At 34.5% G+C, this 25,114-nt stretch overlaps 4 protein-coding genes across 5 annotated transcripts; 3 read left to right on the top strand and 1 right to left on the bottom strand.

Moving 5' to 3' along the window:
* Nucleotides 1-1,241: 1,241 nt before the first annotated feature.
* LOC141708449 (peptide methionine sulfoxide reductase B1, chloroplastic) lies at nucleotides 1,242-3,485 on the top strand. The gene is made up of 5 exons (XM_074512092.1): nucleotides 1,242-1,492; nucleotides 1,981-2,092; nucleotides 2,819-2,884; nucleotides 2,977-3,174; nucleotides 3,262-3,485. The coding sequence occupies exons 1-5, from the start codon at nucleotides 1,300-1,302 to the stop codon at nucleotides 3,287-3,289; spliced, it is 597 nt and encodes a 198-aa protein (XP_074368193.1). The 5' UTR covers nucleotides 1,242-1,299; the 3' UTR covers nucleotides 3,290-3,485.
* Nucleotides 3,486-4,456: 971 nt separating this feature from the next.
* Nucleotides 4,457-11,788, top strand: LOC141708450 (SH2 domain-containing protein B-like). Its single transcript, XM_074512093.1, has 12 exons — nucleotides 4,457-4,711; nucleotides 5,145-5,333; nucleotides 5,550-5,768; nucleotides 5,860-5,949; nucleotides 6,336-6,413; nucleotides 6,485-6,649; nucleotides 8,572-8,940; nucleotides 9,555-9,838; nucleotides 10,546-10,708; nucleotides 10,811-11,160; nucleotides 11,342-11,419; nucleotides 11,531-11,788. Exons 1-12 carry the CDS (start codon nucleotides 4,562-4,564, stop codon nucleotides 11,547-11,549), a joined length of 2,154 nt encoding a protein of 717 aa, XP_074368194.1. The 5' UTR covers nucleotides 4,457-4,561; the 3' UTR covers nucleotides 11,550-11,788.
* Nucleotides 11,789-12,752: 964 nt separating this feature from the next.
* On the top strand, nucleotides 12,753-15,703 carry LOC141708451 (receptor-like serine/threonine-protein kinase At1g78530). Of its 2 annotated transcripts, none has more exons than XM_074512095.1 (6): nucleotides 12,753-13,066; nucleotides 13,526-13,717; nucleotides 13,805-14,143; nucleotides 14,312-14,563; nucleotides 14,654-14,787; nucleotides 15,049-15,703. In XM_074512095.1, the coding sequence occupies exons 2-6, from the start codon at nucleotides 13,582-13,584 to the stop codon at nucleotides 15,232-15,234; spliced, it is 1,047 nt and encodes a 348-aa protein (XP_074368196.1). In that variant the 5' UTR covers nucleotides 12,753-13,066; nucleotides 13,526-13,581; the 3' UTR covers nucleotides 15,235-15,703. The 2 variants fall into 2 exon arrangements, with proteins under 2 accessions (XP_074368196.1, XP_074368195.1); XM_074512094.1 differs by having other exon boundaries at nucleotides 12,754-13,066; nucleotides 13,547-13,717.
* LOC141708452 (fatty-acid-binding protein 3, chloroplastic) lies at nucleotides 15,248-17,505 on the bottom strand. The gene is given in 6 exon segments (XM_074512096.1): nucleotides 15,248-15,550; nucleotides 15,553-15,576; nucleotides 15,742-15,956; nucleotides 16,035-16,172; nucleotides 16,376-16,477; nucleotides 17,217-17,505. Coding segments are annotated over 6 exon segments (825 nt in total). The 5' UTR covers nucleotides 17,428-17,505; the 3' UTR covers nucleotides 15,248-15,415.
* Between the last annotated feature and the right edge of the window lie 7,609 nt (nucleotides 17,506-25,114).

A 25,114-nucleotide genomic window follows, 5' to 3' on the forward strand; every position in this document is an offset into this window, starting at 1 on the left:
AGACATTCTCACCTTCCATATGGGATAATCAGAAGGTTTCAGTATGGGAACCCTAATAGTCTCATATCGATTATAGATTTGAGTCTTTAGAGTTTCTTCAGTTTTGCTGGGCTTCGTTGGAGTTTGTGTTTCTTCAGACATGATTGTTTTTGTATCTTTACTGTATGTATGTTAACAGATTGCTCTAATACCACTTGTTAGGTCACACACACTATAGAAGGGGGTTGAATACAATGCCTAGCACAATCAAATCGAATTAAGAACACAAGTATGAAACACATAATAATCTTATTAATAAAACAGTATTACAATGGAAATGTCCTCTCTCAGTGATGAACAAATATCACGAGAGCTGCTAGGGTTACAATGAATAATATTCTCGAATAAGATAACACATATAGTGTAAACCCTATGCTGTGTTTATATAGACACACGGTTACAAGATAATCTTCTAATTGATATCGAACATAAGTCTGCATCCTAAAATATATCAACTAGTTATCTTTTCTTCCAAGTATTCTATTCTTCATAGAATTCTTCTTCATGCATATCTCTTCTTGTTTTAGTTTCGATCTTCTTTCCTTCAATCAGCCGCCTTCCTTATCTGAAAGTCTCCTTAAGTCCTGATATTATCTCTTGATAAATATATTCTGATAACTTAAGTTCTGACAACTTAAGTTATGATATCTTAAGTCCTGACTTCAATATAAGTATTGATTTCCAGTTAAGTCATGATTTGTCCTGTTAGTTAAGATCTGAAAACTAAACACAAATCATCATTATACATTACATCACAAATATATCTAACAGATGTCAATATATATATATATATATTTTAGTGATATAATCAAAGTTAAAAAAAATAATTTTATTTGATAAATTATTTTTACAGTCAAATAACGGTTGACCAGATTTTTTTCTGACTGGGCTCGGCTCGACTCGGCTCAGCTCAGTTCGTTTTTCGCAAACAAGCTCGTGTTCGGCTTATTAGTTAACGAGGACGAGCTCGAACACAATTTTTGTTCGATAAAAAAATTCGGCTCGGCTCGGTTCGTCGAAAAAAATAAAGCTCGACTTTATTCGATTAAAACTAGGCTCGTCTCCATTCGTAAACAACCCTACGTACCATAACATAAATAAAAAATTATTTAGTTTTGGAGAGCCCCAAAAACCGAAGAGCCCCAAACGTGTATAAAAGTGGCCTTAGAAGAGCCACGTAATTTACACAATTGTCAAGTCTAAAACACCATAATATATTGGAGTAGGGGAAAAAATAAGGGAGTGTTTGGATGTGATATAATGAGTTCTCAGAGCATAACCACTGTTTTGACATTACCATCTAAAATTTGCTCAAAAGCCCAGTTTGATTGTAGTTCCAAACCATTGTTTTTTAAAGTTGTTTCTGCTTTTCAAAGCAAGAGTTGTTTAGCAATTCGTGCAATGGGCTCTTCTGCATCTTCTTCTTCACAAAATTCAGATAGCAGTAGTCAAGGTCTCACCTTTCACATATTTTCTTAATTTTATTTATTTCGTTTTGTATGTATATCAGATAATTTGTTTGTGGATCGTTATCATTATTTATCCATGTCTTTTTATAAGTGTTATTAGACTTCCATTGTAATCATAGTCTTATTATGATGATTGATGTTTTTTTTGTATACGAGTAGAGATTATATTATGATTATGGAGCGTCACACATTGAAGATTAAAGCTAGCGATAGTGATTAAAAGATAAAACCCTGCAAATCCAAAAGATATTCATAATTGTGCTCTCTCTAGCTCTCAAGTTAAAGGGTGATTCAGCTCAGTTTATAAGTGTTTGTATGATCATTGGGTTTTGTGAAAACCTTAATTAAAGTTGTTAATCCACTAGTTTTGTTTTTAGTTTGCTTTTGGATTCTTTTCTTATGTCACTCTCTTGCAGAATGAAAACATCTTTCCTTTGAATTTGAAGTCGAACTATTGTTTCATATTGTACAGATGCTGGAAAGATTGATTATAGTAATACAAGCGATAAAGAATGGAAAAAGAAGCTTTCAGGGGAACAATATTATGTAACTCGACAAAAGGGGACCGAGAGAGCTTTCACCGGGTACAATCGCCTTTACTTTTTTGTTAGGCCAGTAATTTTGTCAAAATGAAATCAGCTTTCCAAGAATCTCATGTTTTCAAATGATAATAGTTAGTACTAATTTTAATCCAGAAAGATTGTCACTATGTATGATGGGACACGACTAGTGTAAGCGGCTAAGTTTGTAATGAAGTTAAAAGGGCGCACTGCTAGTGTGGACTAGGCATTGCTTGGATTATCTGTTGTATTGCATATTATTATCACTGAAATGCTGACCAAATTGGATATCAAGTATTTTCATTTGTCGATCATCTATTTATACACGTTCTTGCTTAACAAATGTGAAGTGAAGTACATCATCTTAACCCATTAGATTGCATAACATGGACTGTGAGGCAATCTTTAGTTGTCACGTACCTCTTGCTTAAAATTTGTGCCCTCAGATTGTGTACGATTGTTCATGGAATCTAAAGTATATTGTGAGATGAAAAATTAGTGCAGTTAGTTTGGCCTTAATTTCGTATCTTAGGAAAGTTAAGAATGAAAGAGGGCCTTTCTTGTAATGGTATCTATAGGTAAGTCTTTGCAGACCGACATAGTACATCAACTGGGAAGCATAAAATAACAGGCATACATGCATTGCCTGAAGAAAGCGAAGTTATACTTTAATTGCTTCAATTTTAATCAGTTACGAATCAAGGCAATCTTTCAACTACTTAATCTAGTCTTTTGGGTATTGATGCTCAGAGAATACTGGAATACCAAAACCCCTGGAACTTACCATTGCATCTGCTGCGACACTCCTCTTTATGAGTAAGACTATTCCTGCTGTTTGACTATTTATATGACACTAAGAAGGGTTTCTTACCACTATGGGGAACTGATGCAACGATTTGTTTTTCCAGATCATCTACCAAATTTGACAGTGCGACTGGTTGGCCATCATACTACGAGCCCATTGGCAATAATGTGAAATCGAAGTTGGACTTGTCTATAATATTCATGCCTCGCCAAGAAGTTCTTTGTGCAACATGTGGTGCACATCTTGGCCATGTATTTGATGATGGGCCACCGCCTACTGGAAAACGTCATTGTATAAATAGGTAAATCACACTATTCCTGAGAATTTCTGTTCCCTATTTCTGAATGTTGGTGCAAAATTTAACGTTTGAGTACATTCTGTCATGCAGTGCGTCCCTGAAGTTGAAACCAAAGTAAGTTGCAATGCCGATGGTTAGCTAAGATCAAACCAGAGTAGCAATACTTTCAATGAAGGCAACTAGAAGGATAATAAGTTATATGTTGATGAGTGATTAAACCAGGGTTAACACTCTCTCGTCCTCTTTTCAAATCCCTTGTAACTATTATAGCAAATTTGTAAACTTATCATATGCTATGCTTTTCTTCATTTGTCTCTCTAGGTCTTTTTATGGTTCATATTTTCTCTCAATTTAGCAGTTGTCCAATGATGTTGGAGATACCGGAGTTTTGTGCACCAAATAGGTTTGTAAACTTTTTCAGGTTTTTGCCTTTTTGGTTCATAGACAAAGTTGTTCTACCAAAAACAAAAAGAACCCATAAATTCAAAATACAAAGGTCACTCCTGAATTTAGCTCATAAGTTTTTTGTTAGATTTTGTTTACTTCTTACAAGTCTGCCACCTCTTGTAAGTTAAGTATGATTTCCTCTGTGGAAAGTAGCTTTTCGCTCTGCGGGCTCAAAATTTTTAAAGAATTAATATTTTAAAATTTTTGTATGAATATAATTTTCTGAAAATAGCCTATTTATATCAATATAACATCATAAAGCCTGCTTCGTTAATCTAAAAAAGTATTCACAAATCATTTTATGGTATTTAAAATCCAAATAAATAACTTACGTATTTTTTAATAACTAAAAAGTTTTTTTTTCTAATAATTAGGGGTATAAGAAATAATACCCAATTCAAAATTGAGTATCTATATTAACAAATTTTGTGGTGAGCAAAACTTTCATAATATTTGAAAGCAAAGGAGTTTCAAAATAATTTGGATAATTTTAACAATTTTTTCTCTTTCCTAATCTGTAATATATTCAACTTTACAAATTAATAAAGTTGTTTATAGTTTTAAATATATCCTTTAACATTAGACATTTAAGTATTTAATAAAAAAATATATTTTGACTTGTAATTGAGCAGTAAGAAAAGCTATTCATGTTATTTATTGTGTGAAATTTCATATTTGAAATTAATTATAGCTTAAATGCTCATAAATAAGTAGTATTTAAATATAACTTGGGATTTAATACCACCAAAGAAAGTAAATGGAAAAAAGAAAAAGAAAGGGGGGAGAGTCCTTGAAGTGGCAAAGACTGATGAAGACAGCGCCTAACCAACCGTTTAATTAACTGCGAACCTCCTCCTATACATACAAAACAAAACACAACACAAACTCAGCACAAGAACTGAAAAAGACAGGAGGCTTTAAGGTTTTGGTGTAAGAAAAGCAAATGGGTTCGATAAAAGAGAGTGAATACTCATTGTTGAAAGATCTTAAATTGGAATTTCAAGAAAACAACACAAGGGGTTTTTCATTATGTTTCTGGCTCCATCTCTCTTCTTGCTCTTCATTTCCCTCTATTATTCTCCTTCATCATCAGGTCCCTTTATTACATCATTTTTCATTTTCATTTGTTATGAAGCTTTTACTTTCTTTGTACCATTTGTTGCTTTGATCAGTTGGTGTTCTTTGTAGTTCATGTAATATTTCTTTTTAATTAAAGGGTTATCATTTGTTTTGATGTTTTTTTCATTTTCGGTTTCCTGTTTGCATTATTTTTGTTATATGGAGCTCACTACTGTCTGATTTTCGTGTTTATGTTAGTATTTTAGAGTTTTTAATCACATATAAAGGTCATTCCTTTGACAATTTTAATTACTAGTTAAATTTTGGTTAGTTTCCTGTCAGAGTTTTTAGGAGTCCTAGTGACAATGCACCTCAAAAATTTAGTGAAAATTGAAAACTTTACTTGCATAATGTATGTTGCTTCATTGTGGAGAAGTTGTGTTAACTCATTTCTTGTTGCTATGTAGGTTGGTACTGATGGGGCTTGCAGTCTCCCCTTCCTAGGGTTGAATGAAAAGAAGAAATTATTGCTTTTTCCCTTTAGTTTTTTACATCAAGAAGCACCTAGCATAGGAGATAAGTCGTGGATGGAGAACACATGTGCTTCTTCGAAGTCTGAGTTTCCTTTGAAGAAATGGGTTCATGTTGGATGTGAGGTATATATATAAACTAACAGATTCTGATATTCACCCAATATATAGTAGTGTACTAGTTTCATACTAGTTATCAATTTTCCATTGAGGAAGTGAGATGTACTATGAGGATGACATATAGAAAAAGAACAATTTGTCTTTACAAAGAAAAAAGACTGCTTTGTATTTGCTCTTTACTGAATGGCTTTATTAGTGTTTCTTTTTCATTGCTTGATTTAGGTTGCTGTTGATTTTGTTCGTCTTTACACCAATGGGGTGCTTGTCGGAGCAAAGCCTTTATCTCCCGCATTGAACAGAGACTCGCATCCAAATGATCCGAGGATAGTGTCTTTGTCTTCTGCTCGTGGAAAAGATGCTGTAAATTACGAGATACAGGGTTATGTCTACGGAGTGGAGATCTTGTCACAAACATCGCTTGTGAAGAATCATTACCTGAAGGTGCATGCTAAAAACAATCTTACACATCGTTATCGTATCTTCTTTGATGACAACGTCAGATTATTTTTCTCTATTTAATTTTTGATGCCAGGATCCCCCTTTACTATTAACTGTTGATGAATCAAGCGTCTCGGACATTGATGAAGAAATTGATGGAGTGTGGAGCATTATTGGTGGAAAGGTATAATGTTTCATTCCTCTCAGTATGAATATGTTCCCGTTATGTTCCAGTTTTTGAGGAAATGTTATTTATGAATTGGAGTTGTGCTTCAACTGTTGTGTTGGATAATTATCTAGTATTTTGCAATTATGTATGAGTATGACTACAGCTACTGTCCCATTTCTCAACGTTAACATCGAGATTTTACACGCTTTAGGAAAGAGAGGGTGGTGTGAGAATTTTCACGCCCTTCAACTTTTTAAATTTTATTTGTGTTCTCATGGAGAAATATATGGGACCCTTAGTTTGCATTGCTGAAGGCCAGGTAACCTGGATCGGCTAAGAGGTGGGATTCTTTCTTTTAGTGAATTTTAAAGCATTAATTTCTTTGCTTTGTGTTGATGCAGGCATCCTGCCGACGCAACTTTTCGTTAGATGTCATCTTACTAGATGCGTTTGGCCAGCCTGTAAACAAGGATCTGGAGGTTTGTCTTAAGCTTTAAGGTGCTTCGAATGTTGAAGGAGTTGTTATTATATCCATTGCTTGTCTTGGTAGGTTGTTGCTTCACTTTTGTATGCTGACGACGAGACACCTGTTGAGAAGCCAATTGATGCTGAAGCTCCTCTTCTTACGAGTTATGATGGAATTGAATTTGCCTCTTGGGATAGACCAAGTAAACTAATTAATGGCCGTGCGTCTTTTAAACTCAAGATATCACAGGTATCTTGATGAAAGCTTGTGCCAGGCATCTTTTATTTGTGTTAAAAAGGATATGCTTGACCATATAGCTAACTAATTTTTATTTTAATTTCTAGATGATAAAGAGTAGTCAAAATTTTCTGTAACAAGTATTTATTCTTTTAACATTTCTTGCTGAAAAAATTTGAACAGTAATTGATGCCGATATGCATGAGATTGTGAATTCATCAAGCTAAATTTGTAAAACCCTTACAGTAAAGCTCCCCAATTCCCCTATTGCATGAGATTGTGAATTTATCAAGCTAAATTTGTGAAACCCTTACAGTAAAGATTCCCCTATTGCTATGTTTCTGCGGAACTGCTACTTAATTACGGTAATTTTTAGGTGTGGTGGTCTGGTTCAGATCAGTGAAAACCATTTTATTGTTAGATAATTTCCATATCGTGCCATATCCAAGCTGTAGTCTAACTTTCTTGAACTGCAGAATTTTTCCCAGTAGATACTATTAGCAGTGTAAAAAGTGTATATATAGGCTAAAATTGATCGTACATTTTTAATTGTTCCTTCTATATTCATTTGTCAGATGCTGCTTAGCGAAGAGGATCATTTTTTTGGTTTTCTCTAAGCAGAAAATTAATTTTAACTTAGAGATCACCTATTTTAGGAATAAAAAACTTAACTCTACGGAATCTTTGTTGTCTCTGGTAATTAGTTTCTTATTAACACCGCCGGAAGGTTTCAGAAATTACCAAAATAAAGAAACATGAGAGAATCGGTTTCTGTAAAGAGCTCTATTTTAGGTTGTGATCTCCTCTGCGGAAACTTTGACTGCTATTGATTTTTGGAGACCTTTACTCAATGATTCTTAGTATGTTTTCTTATGTTTGATATTTGTTATTGGCCTTCTTTTATATACGATAATTCCTATTGTTGTACAGTATTTATGTGATTGAAATTAATTCTTTATTATGTGATTCACAATGTACAACGTACAAGTAAAAGCCTTTATACAGATATAAGATTATATAGTAAAAATGGAAAATACATCAATTATCAGTTGGTCGGGTTGTGACCACTGGCTGATGTAGCAGGAGTGGGGTGGGCATCCACCACACTGCCTGATTATGTAGGCACTAATCAATATTATAAAACTGAACCACAATATTAGTATTTTCTGCTGCATGGTTTTATAATTAAGTACAAAATATTGCAATTTGCAGAGATTTGAGCGTTGCAATGTAGAAAAATTAAACTTGGTTTTTATTGTTTGGCTATATCTTTCTCCTTTTTAATAAAGTTTGCATCGTTTCGCCACTGAATTTCAAGATTTAAAATGTTTCATATTAGCTTCCAAAATAATGAGTATATATAGAAAATCAAAACTATAATGTTTGGAATTCCTTCTTTGAAATTCAAGACATATATAAAAACATTGTTCCCTTACCTTAAATATTTACTTTTGCCACTGGTCGTGGCTTATTATAATATTCAATCAATTCATGCAATCCCAATTAGTGCCGTCAGTATAATACCATTAAGTACTCTTTATTATCTACTACTCTGTATTGGTTGTAAGGAAAGACTACCTAAGCCAGCATTGTTGTTTTGTAACAAAAAAAGAGTACTGTTAATTTGGAATAGAGTTCTTGTTCTTATGTGTTACATCTACTCACATATCATGGCTAAATATCCATTAACTTCCAAATCTCTATCTTTTGTATATGAATTATGAATTATGATATTAGGAATTTTCACATTTCTCTGGAAGCTTCATATGGTAATCTGATGATTTAAATATTTCAAATTGTGCATAACTGTTGCCTTCTGTTAATGGGTAGATTATTGTTAGATATAATCTGTAGCATTAGCAATGTATTATAGAATATAGATCTTTTAAAGTTATAATCGGCAATAACTCTATTTTTGTCTCTCCTCATTTCAGCTGTCATCCAAGTGTGACAAAAAGCTGTTCTGTCTTAGTTTTGAAATTCCCGATTTTGGAAAATTTCCTTTCCTCAGAACATTATCCCATCCAATTCGGTGTATTTCTCGACATCGTTATCCACGTGCTTCTCCATTTATGTGGAAACACCAAACTTCTTCCATGCATCTACTTAATGGTTCTCAATCTTCAAGTATGTGTGAAGAATCCTCCGAAATTCCACACAATACCGTGAGTGCAGAAAAACAAAGCCCATCATCAAAACGTGTCAAATTAGCACAAGAGAAACCGATTGCAGTGGGCAGGGTTGGTGTTTCGCTGGAGCAAATCAATGAGGAAGTCAACCCTCGTGCCTGGATTGGTAACATGGTAAATGTTTAGCCTTTCCATATAATTTGTTAGCGATGTAAATTAAAGCAACTGCATTAAATGCTCTATGAACTTACTATAAATTGTGAAAGTAGGCCCAGATAAAGATAATTCGAACCTATGGCATGATGTATACAAGTTAATTTTTTTATATGACATTTTGTTTTGTATCAAATTATTGTATGTGCACTCATTGATGTGGATATGAATTTTCAAAAAGAAGTTAGCTATTTAATGTCACCCCGTTTAACCTTGACTTGCCTTGGATGTTCAACACATCTATTCACGTAACATCTTGGTGAATAATGCACTCTTCATATTTCAGTTCTTGCTATTTTTCCCTTATTTGTATAACAGAACATAAAGTGCAAATATACTTGAGAATGTCATCTTATTATACACCATCTGATGTTTGTTTGAAACCTTTTGTACTGGACGTTTAACTTCTGCATACTTAAATTTAGGGTATGTTGCAACTCGTGTGTAACATTATTAAGTATGATATCCATCAATATTTTATGCTTTTTATGGTCATGACTTTTTTACTGTAGTGATGCTTTACAACATATTGTTCTTTGACCCACGCTTTTCCTGTTTATCACCATTTCAATTAGGATGATGGTGCGGAAGTGACAAGTTTGCGGATGATACAAGAAACCTATGTAGAGGCTGAAAATTGTTCGGCTGGCTCAGAAAGTAGTGAAGCAGCAATATTAAAATCCCCTAGCATGTCAAGTAATAAATCTCCAGTTTCAGATTCAACTATTTTTAAATACTGCCTAGAAGGCCTCAGCCAGAGGTCTCTTATGCTCAAGGAAATCGCAACGGTAGCTTCTGAGCTAGAACTTACAAACTTCGCTGAGCAGGTTTCTCAGTATTCAGGATGTTTTCATCAGAGGTAATAACAGGGACATTATGTTTTCAGTCTTTCAGATCCCCTTAAATCTAGTTGTTTTACTTGGCATACTTTAGCATAGCGCTTTGCTACATGTTAATAATAATACAAAGTGTGTGAAGTGTGAACCCTTGTAGCCATTTTTAAAAAAACAACCCAGTTAAACAATTAAATATGGAAATGAAATTTTTTAGTTCTTTTTGAGCTTTCAGTTATGTAATACTGCATCATGTAAAGGAGACATAGCATTGTGCCTGATCAACCACCAGAAAGGGTAGTAGCTTATGCATCATGGTTATGAACTTATAATGGGAGGCAAAAAAAAAAAACTTTCTTGGTGCCTTGTCTATGTACCGATTAAGACTTTAATGTAGAAAATGCAGTTTTTCACTCATTTCAACACACAAGTCAAGGATTAGAAAATGACTTCGTATTCATTGCAAGAGATGTTCTATATTGTACTATGTTAACTAAACACTGAAAAATTGCAGTGGATGGGCTATATATGTGCTGGAAATCAGTCCCCAAAAGACATGATATCTATTTTTTTATATCTATTTTTGAACCAAGAGAGCAACAGTTTGAATGTCAGCACTTAGCAGCCCTTTTCCGTTATGGAAATGTTTCTACGGTTAATCTTAGCATCTATGCTTTTCCTACAATGGGGATTCTGGCACTATGCTGCTAATTTAGAAAGTTTAAATTTCCAGGCATCAGATAGTTATGTCGAAGAAACTGATTGAGGATGGAACTAAAGCTTGGAATCTGGTTTCAAAAAACAATAAACAGGTTCTTTGGGAGAATTTGTCTTCTGAGATTGAAGAACAGTTCAAAAAAATTTCTTGCTGCAGCACAAGATATCTATCATTGGAGGTCTTTATCTCTCTCTAATTGCACTTGTGTAATATGTGATTGCTCAAAAAACTTCAAAAATATGATTTTTATTTGGCAGACATTGATTTAAATTATTTTCAGGACTTGGAGCTCTTGCGAAATATTGCCGGATGCCAAGAATTAGTGGAACGTGAAAACTTTGAAAGGCTTTGGTGTTGGCTATACCCAGTAGCTTTAACGTTATCAAGAGAATGGATAAAAGAAGTATGGGATTCGGTGTTACCGAAATGGATCGAAGGGCTTGTCACAAAAGAAGAAGCAGAAGCTTCACTCCAAGGTCCTAAAGGGCTTCAAGACCCTGGGACATTTGTACTGCGGTTTCCTACATCAAGAAGCTGGCCCCACCCTGATGCAGGCAATCTTGTAGTCACTTACGTCGGTAGTGATTATAATATTCACCACAAGCTTCTTTCTTTGGATTCGATCTACAGGTGCATCATTCTTTACCCTTTTTGTACCAGACAGTTTTTGCTAGTTATATGTTTTACTTTGTCTAATTTTACATGAAGTGAAATTATTCTTGTCAACTTTATATGGTTCTCACTTCTCAGCTTACTTTTGTTCTTTATTTCCGATTCTACTTCTAACCATATTCCTTCTGTGTCCTTCTAGTTCTGGGGTCAAAGAAACAAATATAAAGCCACTAAAGGAAATGCTACTCGAGGAGCCCGAACTTTCTCGATTGGGGAGGCAAGACACTCTCATCATATACGTAAATATATATATATATATATATATATATATTTCAAATTTATTTGTTGTTTTGTTCGTATGTTAATTGTGCATGATCCAAAAATGCAGGATTAGAAGAAGTTTCTAGCCACCCTGAGATGTATATCCCCTGTAAGACCTGTTTTCTAGAGGAAATGTACCCCCATTCTGGGTGAGGAGCATCTCTGAGAATTAATGTTCATAAATTTAGCGACTCGTGTCCAAGTTTATAGTTACCAACAACAAATTTTTTGTGAGAGTATAGATTTATGTACCCGCTCTTGTGATATTTGAACTTGTATCTCAAAAGTCATACCCTAGTAAAGCCTTTTAACTGTTTTGTTTTCTTGTTTTTCTTTAAATTCGTTTATCATGAATGCATAATGAGAGTTGGCATACCTATTACCTACCAAGGCCAACCCAGAATTTAAACAATCCATTGAAGTAGCAGAAGAAGAAGAGTAGGGCACGTCGATGTTTCACATGATTCATTTGGTTTTGGGTAGACTTTATGGAAGAAGATGATGATAGACTGATAAAGATAAAAGATGTTTACAAAAAATATGTAATGCATATTGCTGTCACTATTAATTCCCCAGCTTCCGTAAGATTTTGCAAGGACAAGTGGTACAAATGATATGGTGACAGCACGAAATCACATGTTTCCTTGCCAAATCCTTCACTTTTTTCTGCTTTATAAAGTTAACATGGTTTGTTCTTGCCTGATGTTAACAGGGTATTGGTTTGGTTCTATAATTTCATCATCAATCTTTGTTACTAGAATATCAAATGCACAGAACTGTCTTCCAACTAATTTATTACCGCTGTCTAAGATTGAGGTAATTAAGTTTTAAGTTAAAACTTAAAACATGTACCATCAAGCACTGCTAGTATTTTCCTTTATTGAAATTATTATTATTATTTAAACTTCCAGTGTTTTATTACTCACTCTCGACCTTTTGTGCGAATGATTTCTCTGAAATTATACTAAACGTCTGGTTCATGTTAATAAGCCCGTTTAATAGGAATGATGGTTCTCCGCATCTCTTTGGATTATATATCATTCTCATTCTAATTTACTCACATTCTGATACCAGTGATTCTTGATTCTTTGATTCCGATTTCTAACCACAATCCAAACGCCCCTTAAACTTGACGTTTGTTTGTGGAATACAGTGTTTTGTCAGCAGAACACAGTATATTTAACTAAAAAAAAAAGACAGAAGAAAACTGTATATTTATTCACTGCTTATGGATCTAAAAGAAAATAAGGTTTACAGTGTAAACAAAGTGGGGAATGTGACAGTTCTGTCAACAAAGGCGATGCAGAAGCACCATAACCAGGGAGCTCTCTTTTGGCATTCTCTAGAACTAACTCGTCACGTGGCACCTACTTTACTAACCTTTTCTGTAACTTGATCATATATTTACGTTTAGTACACTTCGGGAAACATAATAATTAATTAAAGACGCACTCACCTAATTTCTACACAAGCCTTCTTTTTAGACTCTTTGGTCTTTCATACAAATCATCTTACTTCTTTTTCGTCTTAAAGTTTACGTGTGAAAGGTTTGGTAGCAGCTTCCTTAGGCTCTCAGTCTCTCAAGCAAAAGCTTTTCTCCCTGGTTAGCATCTTCTACTCCATTATCTTCTCACATTCATGTATTATTATTGCTTATTTTTCTTCAATAAGCTTTCTTGTGTGTTGTTTTGGAGTTTTGGTGCTCTCTCTCTCTCTCTCTCAAAAGTGAGAGAGAGATGATGATGATGAGAAAGAACTGAATTGAGAGAGAGATGATGATGATGAGAAAGAACTGAAGAAGTGTTTGTTTAAATCTCTGCAAGTCTTTATCTTAGTATAGATTCATTTGTGTCCAAAACCTAGTTTTTTCCAATTGCCAGCTTACCTAATGAACAGTTACTTGCTCTATTATTTTTCAAACCTTACTATTCATTATGACTCTTCATTCTTGCACAATCATATTAGTTTTTTTTTTTTTTGACTTTCATTCTTGTAGTCATAAGAGTTTCTGCACTAGAATAAAGAGGAAGAGTACATGACATAATAATTAATTACTTTACAGTTTTCGGATTGCTATTTTCAGGGCATACTTACCATCTTCTCACCTTGTGGGAACGAATGGCTAAATCTCGATTCCTAGCACTCTACATCACAGTCTGCATTGTTGCTTTTGTAACCTCCAAGATTGTCATAGCTGTGCTCATCTATCGACGGTGGCAAAGGAAAAATCTGGTTGTACAAGACAGTTTCTATGGTATGCGCGCTTTTCCATCTAGTAAAGAATGAACTAGTCACTTCTTTACAGAGCGATATGTTAACTGCATTTGATATCTGAATGCAGGTGGGAAGTTGGTAATGTTTAGATCATCAAAGATGAAGTCTCTAAAATCTAACAAGTTTTTGAAAAGAACAATGAAGTTGAGCAACAAAGATAAGATTGGAGCTGGAGGATATGGGACAGTTTATAGACTCAACATAGATGAGTTGACATCCTTTGCTGTCAAGCGGCTTAACAGAGGAAGTGCAGAACAAGATCGAGGTTTTGAAAGAGAATTGGAGGCAATGGGGGATATAAAGCATCGAAACATTGTGGTTCTTCATGGATACTATACTGCTCCTCATTACAATCTTCTCATCTATGAGCTGATGCCCAACGGGAGTTTGGATACACTGCTTCATGGTATGACTCGTGTCGATACAGTAATTTGCTCTTACAGTATTTAATATACTACATATATTTATCATGTAAGAGATTCTAAACCTCCGGTGTCTGGATATAAACTTCTCACTGTAATAGCTTATGTATATGCTTCTCTCCAAATTCAAATCTAGAGTACTTCATATGCAGGAAGATATCCAGAGAAGGTCCTTGATTGGCCTTCAAGATACAAAATAGCATTAGGTGCTGCAAGGGGATTGGCTTATCTTCATCACGATTGCATCCCTCACATAATTCACAGGGATATTAAGTCTAGCAACATTTTGTTGGATGAAAACATGGAGGCACAAGTTTCTGATTTTGGACTAGCAACATTAATGGAACCAGATAAGACCCATGTATCAACTTTAGTAGCCGGAACATTTGGTTACCTGGCTCCAGGTTAGTTCAATTAATCATTTTGTTTCGTCATTTCCTCTATTTTAGTGTTTTCCTAAATGTTTTCTCTGATTATAAAGTACTTTGTTCCAGAATATTTTGACACTGGAAGGGCAACTGTGAAAGGAGATGTTTACAGCTATGGCGTTGTTCTACTTGAACTTTTAACAGGTAGAAGGCCGAATGATGAAACTTTTATTGAGGAAGGCACTAAACTAGTAAAATGGGTAAGTTTGACTTATTAAGAGTTTCACACTTACTACAGTTCCTGTCCTCCATAAGTTCCATAGCGTTCGATATCAGTTCTCATGACCATCACATCTAGGATTAATCGACGGATAGTAGGTTGTATTTTTGTCTGGAGGTGCTCTTTATCAAGATCCTTTCTTTAGAAGTCTATGATTTGTCATATGACTTGTACCTGCAATTTAAAATTTATATGGCACATGGCGATTCTGAAATCTTGAATCCATATCGTGCTAATGCAGGTACAAGTCGTAGTTCAGGAGAAAAGGGAAGAGTATGTGATTGATAGTGTCTTAAAAGATTATCCATCTGAAGAAGTTAATTCTGTATTTAGTGTTGCATTAATGTGCCTAGAGTCAGATCCAACCAGGAGACCAACCATGGCGGAGGTTGTCAAGATGCTTGAGCGTATTAAACCGCAATTGTGAACAGAATCTTGAGTTTTGCTTGATAAGTTCTCTTTCACATACAAATCTGTTGATAAATTACCAGTTCCTAGTTTAGTAGAAGATTCAACAAGAAACCAACTCAACCTATGAAGATAACACTAACTGGATTGACGGATCAAAAACTCTGTTACTACTATTTGAGGAAGTAATGTAGCAGCATTTACTTGAGGGCTGTTGCCAAGCGGTCAGCTACTGAAGCTTTTAGTGAAGGAGAGACTGGCTCACCTCCAAAGAAAACATCAAAAAGAGCTAGTGTTACATTACTTGACTCAATTGTAGCATCTGTACCAGAAGGCATATACCTTCAGTTGATACGCTAACCTGCAAGTCAGCAAATAATACCTATTCTTTAGCATATAGCTTGTAAACTGAACCATTTCGTCTGTTTTTATGTTGTTGAGAAAACCTCTACAATGCTTATTGTAAATGCAATACCTATTCTCTCAGACTTATGTGAAAATGGCATTAATGTAAATGCATACTTACAAGCATTTTCGTTGGATTGAGCCAAGTCAGGAATATGGAAGTCCCTTTCTTAAGTGCTCGTTTTTCAAAGGTGCTACGGAATGTAGAAAGAGCAGATTTATCAACTGAAGTTGGCGATTTTATCCTAGGGGTTATAGCATCGTCCAAGGCATCCCAAAAGGTCTTACCATCAACATCTCTTACTAGAACAATCTGTAGCGACTTTTCCAAAGGTACTGCACTTTCCAAGAGCTAACATTAGAAATTGTAATAATCTTTCTATATCATTCTTACTGCCTCCCTTGTAAATTTACCTCGAAAAATTATGTCAAACAGAGATGCATCTGATTCTCCTTTCTTGGCATCTAACTTATCTAAAATAGAAAGATCTGCATACAATCCAGCGGCATACACTTTAACGCCAACAATTGCAAAACGTTTCTCCCTGTACCCTGGAAAAAAGTGGTTCTGCCTACTGTTATTATCAAACAAAAAATAGAATAATAACATGCATATCACGTTATCAGAAATGAAAAGCAGCAATTTTTCTAAATCAGTTTTTAATTTACTGCTTACAAATTGTTTTACCGATAATATTACTACTGGAAATGTATCAGGAGATCAGCAAATGAAAAAAAAACACTTTTTAACGTACCAGTTCCGAGCAAGGATAATGAACTTGAGCAGCCTGGTAGACTGAATGATGTCTGAAATTTTACATTGGTGGCTGGTTCTTCAGTGAAATCTGTATCTCCAGCTGTAGAATGAGTCCGAATAACATTCACAAGTTTTAGATTTATTGGTCAAACTTGATTTTTGATTTTGTACTTGGATTTTAACAGCTCTGGTACCTGTGCTGCTGCACTGATTTGCATTTAGACTTTTGATATCTGGGAGACCAAGACTAACAAAGGGTTGAACCACTAATTTATCACTATAGTCACTAGTAACTAACAATTGAGTTATCAAGTTAAAAAAAGTTTAGCCATTTAACCCGACTTTGTTTTTACTTATATTAGTATTTCAACATTCGTCTATCTCTACTATACCTATAAACCAAACAGTTAGAAAAAAGCCTAATGTTATGTGACTTCAATACATAACCGATTAATGAAGTCATAATGACCCAAAGTAATTACATCTTGGAAGGATGGAATTTACATGTTTTAACAATAGTTGACGAGATGGATCTATTCTAGGTAGGGGCTGAGAGAGCCTAGACGTGTGTGGAGTGGGAATTGTTCACTTATCCACAGAATCCATTGCGGAAGGAGGGCATTGTGCTAGGACCAGGACAGTCATCATCCTAGTTCTTACCCACAAGCTAGCTTTTGTGTTAAAATAGGCTCGATAACACCCAACATTCTAAATTCTTAAAGAATTGAACTATTTAGACACTTGCATTGCATATCAAATCAAAGAACTTAAATACCCCAGCAAAGAATGAATTGGTAAAATGTGAGTAAAAGTAAACAAGGTGAAAATTAGAAGTATACCTGAAGAAGAAGCAGCTGTAGCTATGAGGGACAAGTGATTAGAAACTTTGTAATGTTTTTGTGGATACAGATCAGGAGATGTTCTGCGATCTTGAAATGGGTTGGCTACTAAAAATGTGTTGGTTGAGAATTTTGTTTTTGTGGCATTGGATTTGATGCGTGGTGGAAGCCAAACTGGAGTTGCAATTTGTGCAACTCCTGTCATCATCATCTTCGTTTTCGGTTCTTGTCACCTTGATCACTTTGCTAAATAATGTGTGGTATTAACCTGCTCTACACACATAGTTCAAATTTTGTCGCAAAAAATGTCTATTACATTAAATTATGCATGTGCAAAGTTAAATGACTTAAAATCATTGTTATATATTTTTATAAATTACAAATTTTATTTAATAGGGTTGTTGTGTAAAACATGCATGTACTGTGACAAAACTAAGTCAAATTGACAGCCCCAAGTAAGTTGTATAATAATCTAAGTTTACATTTTGTACTGTATTACTGTAAAAGTGTAAATAAATTAGACTGAAATATTTTTCTGTAAACAGTCTCAAGTATAAGAATAAACTCTGGAAGCAGATCATGAAGATCATGCCTCAGAGAAAGTGTGAAGAAACTTGGAGTTAAATAAATCTGTTTTGAAAAAAATATTTTAAGTCAAGAAAACTACAAGTCACAAATCAAGTCATATAGAGAAGTCATTCGAGAACTCCAGAATGACTTATCGACAAGTCAAAAATAGCTTATAGAGAAGTCTCAGAGGTATCGACAAGCCAAAATGAAGATATGAAGATTAGAGATATCGACAAGTTAATTCTACATGCAAAGACTTGAAGACCTCGACAAGCCAAGCTCATTCGAGAACTCAGAGACCTCGACAAGCCAAGGTCATTCGAGTATTCAGACATCTCGACAAGTCCAGTTCATATTCGAGAACTCAGAGATCTCGACAAGTCAAGTTCACATTCGAGAACTCAGAGATCTCGATAAGTCAAAACACTTGTAGAGAACTAAGAAATCTCGATAAGTCATTATACTTATCGAGATGTCAAGTTCTCTATATAACAAACTGGAGATCTCGATGTAAAACTCAAAGTACAGAATGCAGACCAGTTAAAGATCCAAGATTATCAATCAACAAACAAATCAATCACTAATTTGAAAAGTCTACAAAAAACAGTTTGAAGAATACAAGATCAAAAGCCAAGATAAACTGACAAAGTAAAGTCATAGACATGCACGACTTGCAAAGATACACTAAGTCAGAAATAGAAAGTTTTAGTTAACTTAAAGTAGGATTTAGTACATGCTATTGCATGCTGTGTAAAACCCGTGTTTACTATTCTATAAAGTAAACACTGGATGTTTTGTATTAGTTATAACAAATAGATCTAAAAATCTTGTAACTCTCTCAAGATACGGCCAAAAGAAAAATTGTCAGAAAATCACCAGAAGGCTGGCGCGCCCGCGCCCAAGAAAACAGTAAACCGGCGTGCAAGAAAACAGTAAACCGGCGCGCTCGCGCCCTAAAAAACAGTAAACCGGCGCGCCCGCCCCGCCTTTTTTGCCCCAGAATCCTGTTTTGAGTGGAATTTGATGATGTTAAGAGTCCAGGTCCACTAGGGGCTCATATATAGTGATAAAAAGACGTTTTATATAACAAGGAGCCAAATGAGAGCATTGAGAAGACCTAGAGAGCACAAGACGACTACAGAGAAGAAGACTTTTGTATTCTTCAATATAGTTGATACTTGGATGCTTATTTTCGATTTATGTTTGAACCCTAGTACTCTTATATTGCTTATTATCATATTTTCATTGGAACCCATGGTGACGAAGATTTCGATTATGAACTAATCGTTGTCATGGGGTTCTAACGGATTTATTTATAGATTTCAATAGTTAATTGTTTTATAATCCTTTGTGTGTGGTGATATATGATTTCCTAGTTTGGTTGTGCTTATTCGTCTTTGATGCGTAGCTAACATATAAGATTGTTTGTTAATCTCTATTGAAGCGACAGTGAATATAAAGGCTTAGAACTTGCCATGATAGCATAGGTTTATGTATGAATTGACATGCATAATTTGTGGGTAATTTTAACCATCTTATTCACCCTATGTAATCACGATAGATAACTTGCTCTTAAACCATTATGTTTTCAATCTTTATAGACATATATGTGAAAGAGATGTGTCCTAAGTCCAATCATGTATGATGATTTAGGAATAACTTTTATGTAATTTGTTTGATTTCAATTATATTAATAAAAGACTTGTTTTATTTTTATTACGGGCTTTATCTATTTAAGTGTTTAAATAAGATATGCCATAGTTTAGAGTAAAGCTTTTTATGGATTACGATGAGATCATAATAATGAGACCTAAAAGATGATAACTCTGAACTTAAATAGTTCCTGGACGTAGGATTACTAATTGCTAATTAGTAATCCGCAAAGATCGGTACATACTATTTTTGCTTCATTATGAAGGATGTCTGTTCTCATAGACATTTGTGTGGTGACACTATAGCTAGTATGTAGGTGCTTATTATAGAATAAGTTCACTGAACATGACTCGCACAGCTGAACAACTGATGGAGTTCACTCACGTGTCAGCAGTTGTTCACATAGTGATAGTTGTACAAGTGTCCTTAGACTTGAGGTCATCATAGTCATCTTGTGTACACCGAACTGTACTTTGGTTTAGTTCTTAGTCTCCAGGGACAATAATAAGGGATCTTCTGGGTGTGGGAATTTGTACATGAAGATAGTGAATGATCAATAAAGGATCTACCCCTTCCAGTGAAGGAAGAGAATATTCTATGATGATCCACTTATGCTAGTTCAGGAGTCTCTGGCCAGAGTGAATGGAATTAGAAAGGAGTTTCTAGTTCACATTAATTAGAACTAAGCATAGTGAATGGGAAAGCATATGATTAAATTAGATAGACTTGACACGAGTTCCATGCCTTGTATTTAATCGGTATATTACAGGGTAGAAGGAATTGATTGTACGGTAACTATTCACTGAATATGTTCTTGGTATTCTTAGCAGTGAATTCGTATTATCCGGATAGTCGCGATATGCTGAGAAGTTCTACAATATAAAATCCACAATATACTTTACTGATCTCAGGGCATTCTACTTTATCAATTCTAGGTGGCAGATTTCTATCTTTTAGGCTATGGAAGGGGGTTATGATGAAAAATTTTGGGCTTTCAAGGAGCAAGGCTCGAGGCAGAGTGAAAACCGACATTCATCACAAATCATTAACAAGATCACAAATGATCTTTCGAATGGAAAGCGACAATCTTTTCATTATAAGGAATCAATTATATGAACAACATAATCAAAATCAGGGTTTACAAGCTGTAAGCTTCATAATATCACAATCAACTCTTTTCAAAGCAATATAAACCTTTTTAAAATTTCAAAGAATCAATTACTGAATAGGAAATTTCAATTCCTTTTTAAATCATTATGGAACCCTTGATTGGATCACTTTATCTTTCATTTCATAATAATAATAACAATACGGGTGATCAGCCCGTACCGGCCTCCATCCGGTCTTTAAGGTACCAATGGCATAATTTCAGCCTTAAACTGGACTAGCCCCGCTAGCCTCTTACTATGACTGGACTAGTCCCACTAGCCTCTTACGTCCCAATCCAATCCATCAGGAATTCGTTTGGAAAACCTTGAGTTGGAAAAAGGTAGGTTTACTAAATTCATTTTATCATTACCAAGAATATGAAATTATTCGGACTCTATTAAGTCGAAACTCATTCTTAAGTTCAATTTCAAGAATTCAAAGTTAAGGGAATGAATCAGGGAAAAGCAAAGTTCAATTTCTAGGGAACCTTGATCAATGATAACATGGTACTCAAGTTAGGGAAATCAAAACCGTTTCAAGGATCAATAGAGGAGAAGGTAAACAAGGAATGAAGCATCATTACAAGGGGTTCGTAAAGGTACTTATAGGGTTTACAACAGTTCATGGTATAACAAGTGAATAAGAAAAAGAAAGTTACCAAGGGTTGGATCAATAAGCTTATCAATAACAAGTTCACAAGATCAATAACAGAAGTACATTACTTTAACAGTTTAATACTCTACATGGCATGCACATTATCCTCTCTAAAACCATTTACACAAGTAATTAGAGTTACTTGCCTAAATTCTCTTTGCTGAAGGTTGAACTACTGCCACCGAGTATACCTTTCCCTTTCCTAGCCTGAATGCCCTCACGCTCCGAATTTACAATCCAAAACCAAAACCTTAATTAGTTTCTTAACTCACGTTCCCGGAACGCTTAACTTTCCCCTTAAACGTAATACCCTAAGGGTATGCATATATATACACTCACCATAAACACATATACGCATATACCATCACTCACATATCCAAACCAAATAGACTTTGGATCACGTATTGCAATACAAATATGACATATAACATTTAATCCTTGTATATTAAACTCTATACTCGAGTTATCATATCAATACATAATCTCGTATCAAAAGGACTCAAAAACCTTATTTTTACATCACTTAATTCGAACCAACAAGCAAATAAGCCACATTATTCTTAGAAATCTCACATGCATTCACTTTAACATCAAATCAATCATTTTTTAGCCATAAACCATTCGGATTTATTACAAAACACAAACAAAAGATCCAATGATCCTTTTAAACTCTAATCTTGTCAAGTACAATCTATATCTTAACATGAAATTCTTATTTCTTTCATATCTAACTCCAATTTATCATGTAAACACACAAGCAACACTTTAATCATATAATCCATCTAAATTTTTATAAATCCAACTTATACCATTCGAATTTTTCAAAAGCCATCACATGCAACACCACAATTTGACATGCAAGTATAGGGATCATTTATACTCTTTATTTTATACCAAAATTCATCCTTTAAAACCTTTTTCAAAGAAAATTGAAGCACAATTAATCCCTTAAACCAAAACTCTTTATAATCTTGAATCGAAATCAAAAACCCATTTTCTAAAAGTAAGAATTTGAACTAAAAACTCTTTTAATCAAAACCAAAGATTCTTTGATTCTTAAATCTTAAGCACCTTAAGCAAATGACTACTCCTCTCCTTTTTACTCAAAAATTTGAACCAACTCTAGCACAAAACCAATCAAGTCACTTGCAACCAACTTAATGCTACCATTCATACTATCACACAATAAAAATCATCCTTTCCCCTTAATTTTTATAAAAATTCGAACCTAGCAAAGGTTCAAAACCAAAAGAAGCCTAAAACATTGACATGCAATAACTTTTAGGGACATGCATATGAATTCTTACGATATGCATACCATTTTAATCATCTAAACACCAAGATCACTTACTAATAGACCTTACATACAATCTTCTAAAGATAACACTTCATTTACGAACAACAGTTCAAGAAATCATCAAATATCAAACATGCAATTAGTATCTTAGCAAGATCATACTATAACACTTGGAAAATCACACTTTAAAAATCCATCGGCTCTCTTTGGATCATGGCCGGTGGTGGTCGAACTTAAAAGTGCCCATAATGGGTTTCCTCTTGAATTTTAAACCACAAAATCACTTTAAACTTCTCTTATGATCATATATCAAGAAATCATATTTCCTTGAACATAATCATGGAGATTGAATTATGAAATCTACATAAACACTTACATGCAAGTTGTGTTTGAGTAGTATATCGAAAATAGAAACTATGGATGGTAAAATCTTTGAATTTGGATGAGTTTTTTGTTGTTGCATGCAAGAGAGAGAAGAGAGATGGGAAGAGAGCCGAGAGAGAGTGATCGAGAGAGAGTGAGAAAGAAAGAGAGAAGATGTTAGGTCACACACACTGTAGAAGGGGGTTGAATACAGTGTATAGCACAATCAAATCGAATTCAGATAACACAAGTAACAAAAAAATAGACTTTATTCAATACAATAAACTCTGTTACAATATAAAACTGTCCTCTCTCAGTGATGAACAAATATCACGAGAGCTGCTAGGGTTACAATGAATAATATTCTCGATAATGATAACACTCATAGTGTAATCCCTATGTCTGTGTTTATATACTACACAGTTACAAGATAATCGCTAATTGATATGGAATATAATTCTGCTTCCTAAAATATATCAATCAGTTATCTTTTCTTCCAAGTATTCCATTCTTCATAGAATTCCTTCTTCATGCATATCTCTTCTTACGTTTATCTTGATCTTCTTTCCTTTCAATCAGCCTTCTTCCTTATCTGAAAGTTTCCTTTAAATCCTGATATTATCTCCTGATAAATATCTCCTGAACCTTAAGTACTGATAACTTATGTTCTGACTTCAGTATAAGCGCTGATTTTAGTTAAGTACTGATTTGTCCTATTTAAGTGAGATATGAAAACTAAACATAAATCATATTAGACATGATGACATTATCAAATATATCTAACAATCTCCCCCAACTTGTAAATTAGCATAATATACAAGTTTAACATATATTTGATGATGTCAAAAATATTAAGTACAAATGCATGAGAAATTGATTAGATAACTACAACTTACAGTCCTTAAAGCTTTACCAACTTTAACTTCTGATAACAACTTCAGTCTGTATACATATCAGAATTTGAGCAGTTGTAGATCTTGACTTGGCTTCACTTTCTGATCTCTTTGATGTCAGGAGTTGTTCTGAGATAGTTCTTTAACAAACATCTCTCAGCATATCTGAGTTCATCAATCATCCTCCTTTTAGCATCTTTGAGTTCTGCAGAATCTTCACCAGTTTGGAAGATAGCAGCCCTGAGATCATTTATTCTAGCTTTCCTTATGTCCTAATCCAGTCTGATCAAATATGCCTTGTCAGACTTAAGATTGAATTCTACAGCCTTATAACCCAGAAAGGTAGTTATAATCTTAGCAGAGTTAGGCTTCATCTCAACAATATCACCCTTATGATCTCTGTACTTTGGACAGTATGTGCTGTCAGACTTTACAGAATAAAGCCTTTTCTGTCTCTGAATTTGAGTCTTCAAATAGTTTGCAGCACTTTCTATTATTCTGTCATTCACTTGAAGTAAGAATAAAACATGTTCTAGTTCTTCAAAATACTTCAGTGGTATAGCATTTTCCCTTATATGGTAAACCCTACCATCTGTCATGAAATATAACAAGATGTGTTCTTTCAAGTAGGTATGGTAGACCATCTGTACAGATTCTAGTTGATTCAATCTTTCAGGAGTTGCTCCAACACCTGGTTCACTTAAGGAAGTTGGATCATTTGTTGTGTTCTGCACTCTTCTTTCATCAGCACTACCCAATCCAGATTTATCTCTTGCTTCCTTTCCAGTAACCACTCTTGCTTCAAAACCACTTGTTGCGGTCTTCAAAGGTTGAGTCTGTTTAGCTTTAGTGAAACCTGGTAGGAGTAACCTTGAGGATTTAACATGAGCAATGTCAGAGGTTTCCTTTGATTTAACTTCTGATATCAAGTCAACTTGAGCTATGTCAGAGGTTGCTTGCTTCATGGTTATATCAGAATTAACTATATCTTGACTCTGAACAACTTGAGCCATGTCAGAGGTTGTCTTAGAAATCTTTCTTGAAGTCAGAGTAAGATCAGCATCTTCAACAGAAATTTCTTCATCCATAGGAGGCACATAAACCTTTATAGGTTCACCAACTTTTTCTTTGCCCTTGGACCTTGGATCTATCTGCAATTGTGATTTGACCTTAATTCCCACATAATTTGTCCTTTCTTTTATCACAATGCCTTTAGCCGTAGGAAGTTTCTTTTTACCAACAGAAGCTTCAGATTTGGAGTTGACTTTTTCTGACTTAAGTCTAGCTTCTTCTTCCATTAGACTCTCAAAGTCCATTCC

Source organism: Apium graveolens, chromosome 2, assembly GCF_009905375.1.
Source record: "Apium graveolens cultivar Ventura chromosome 2, ASM990537v1, whole genome shotgun sequence".
NCBI lineage: Eukaryota > Viridiplantae > Streptophyta > Magnoliopsida > Apiales > Apiaceae > Apium > Apium graveolens.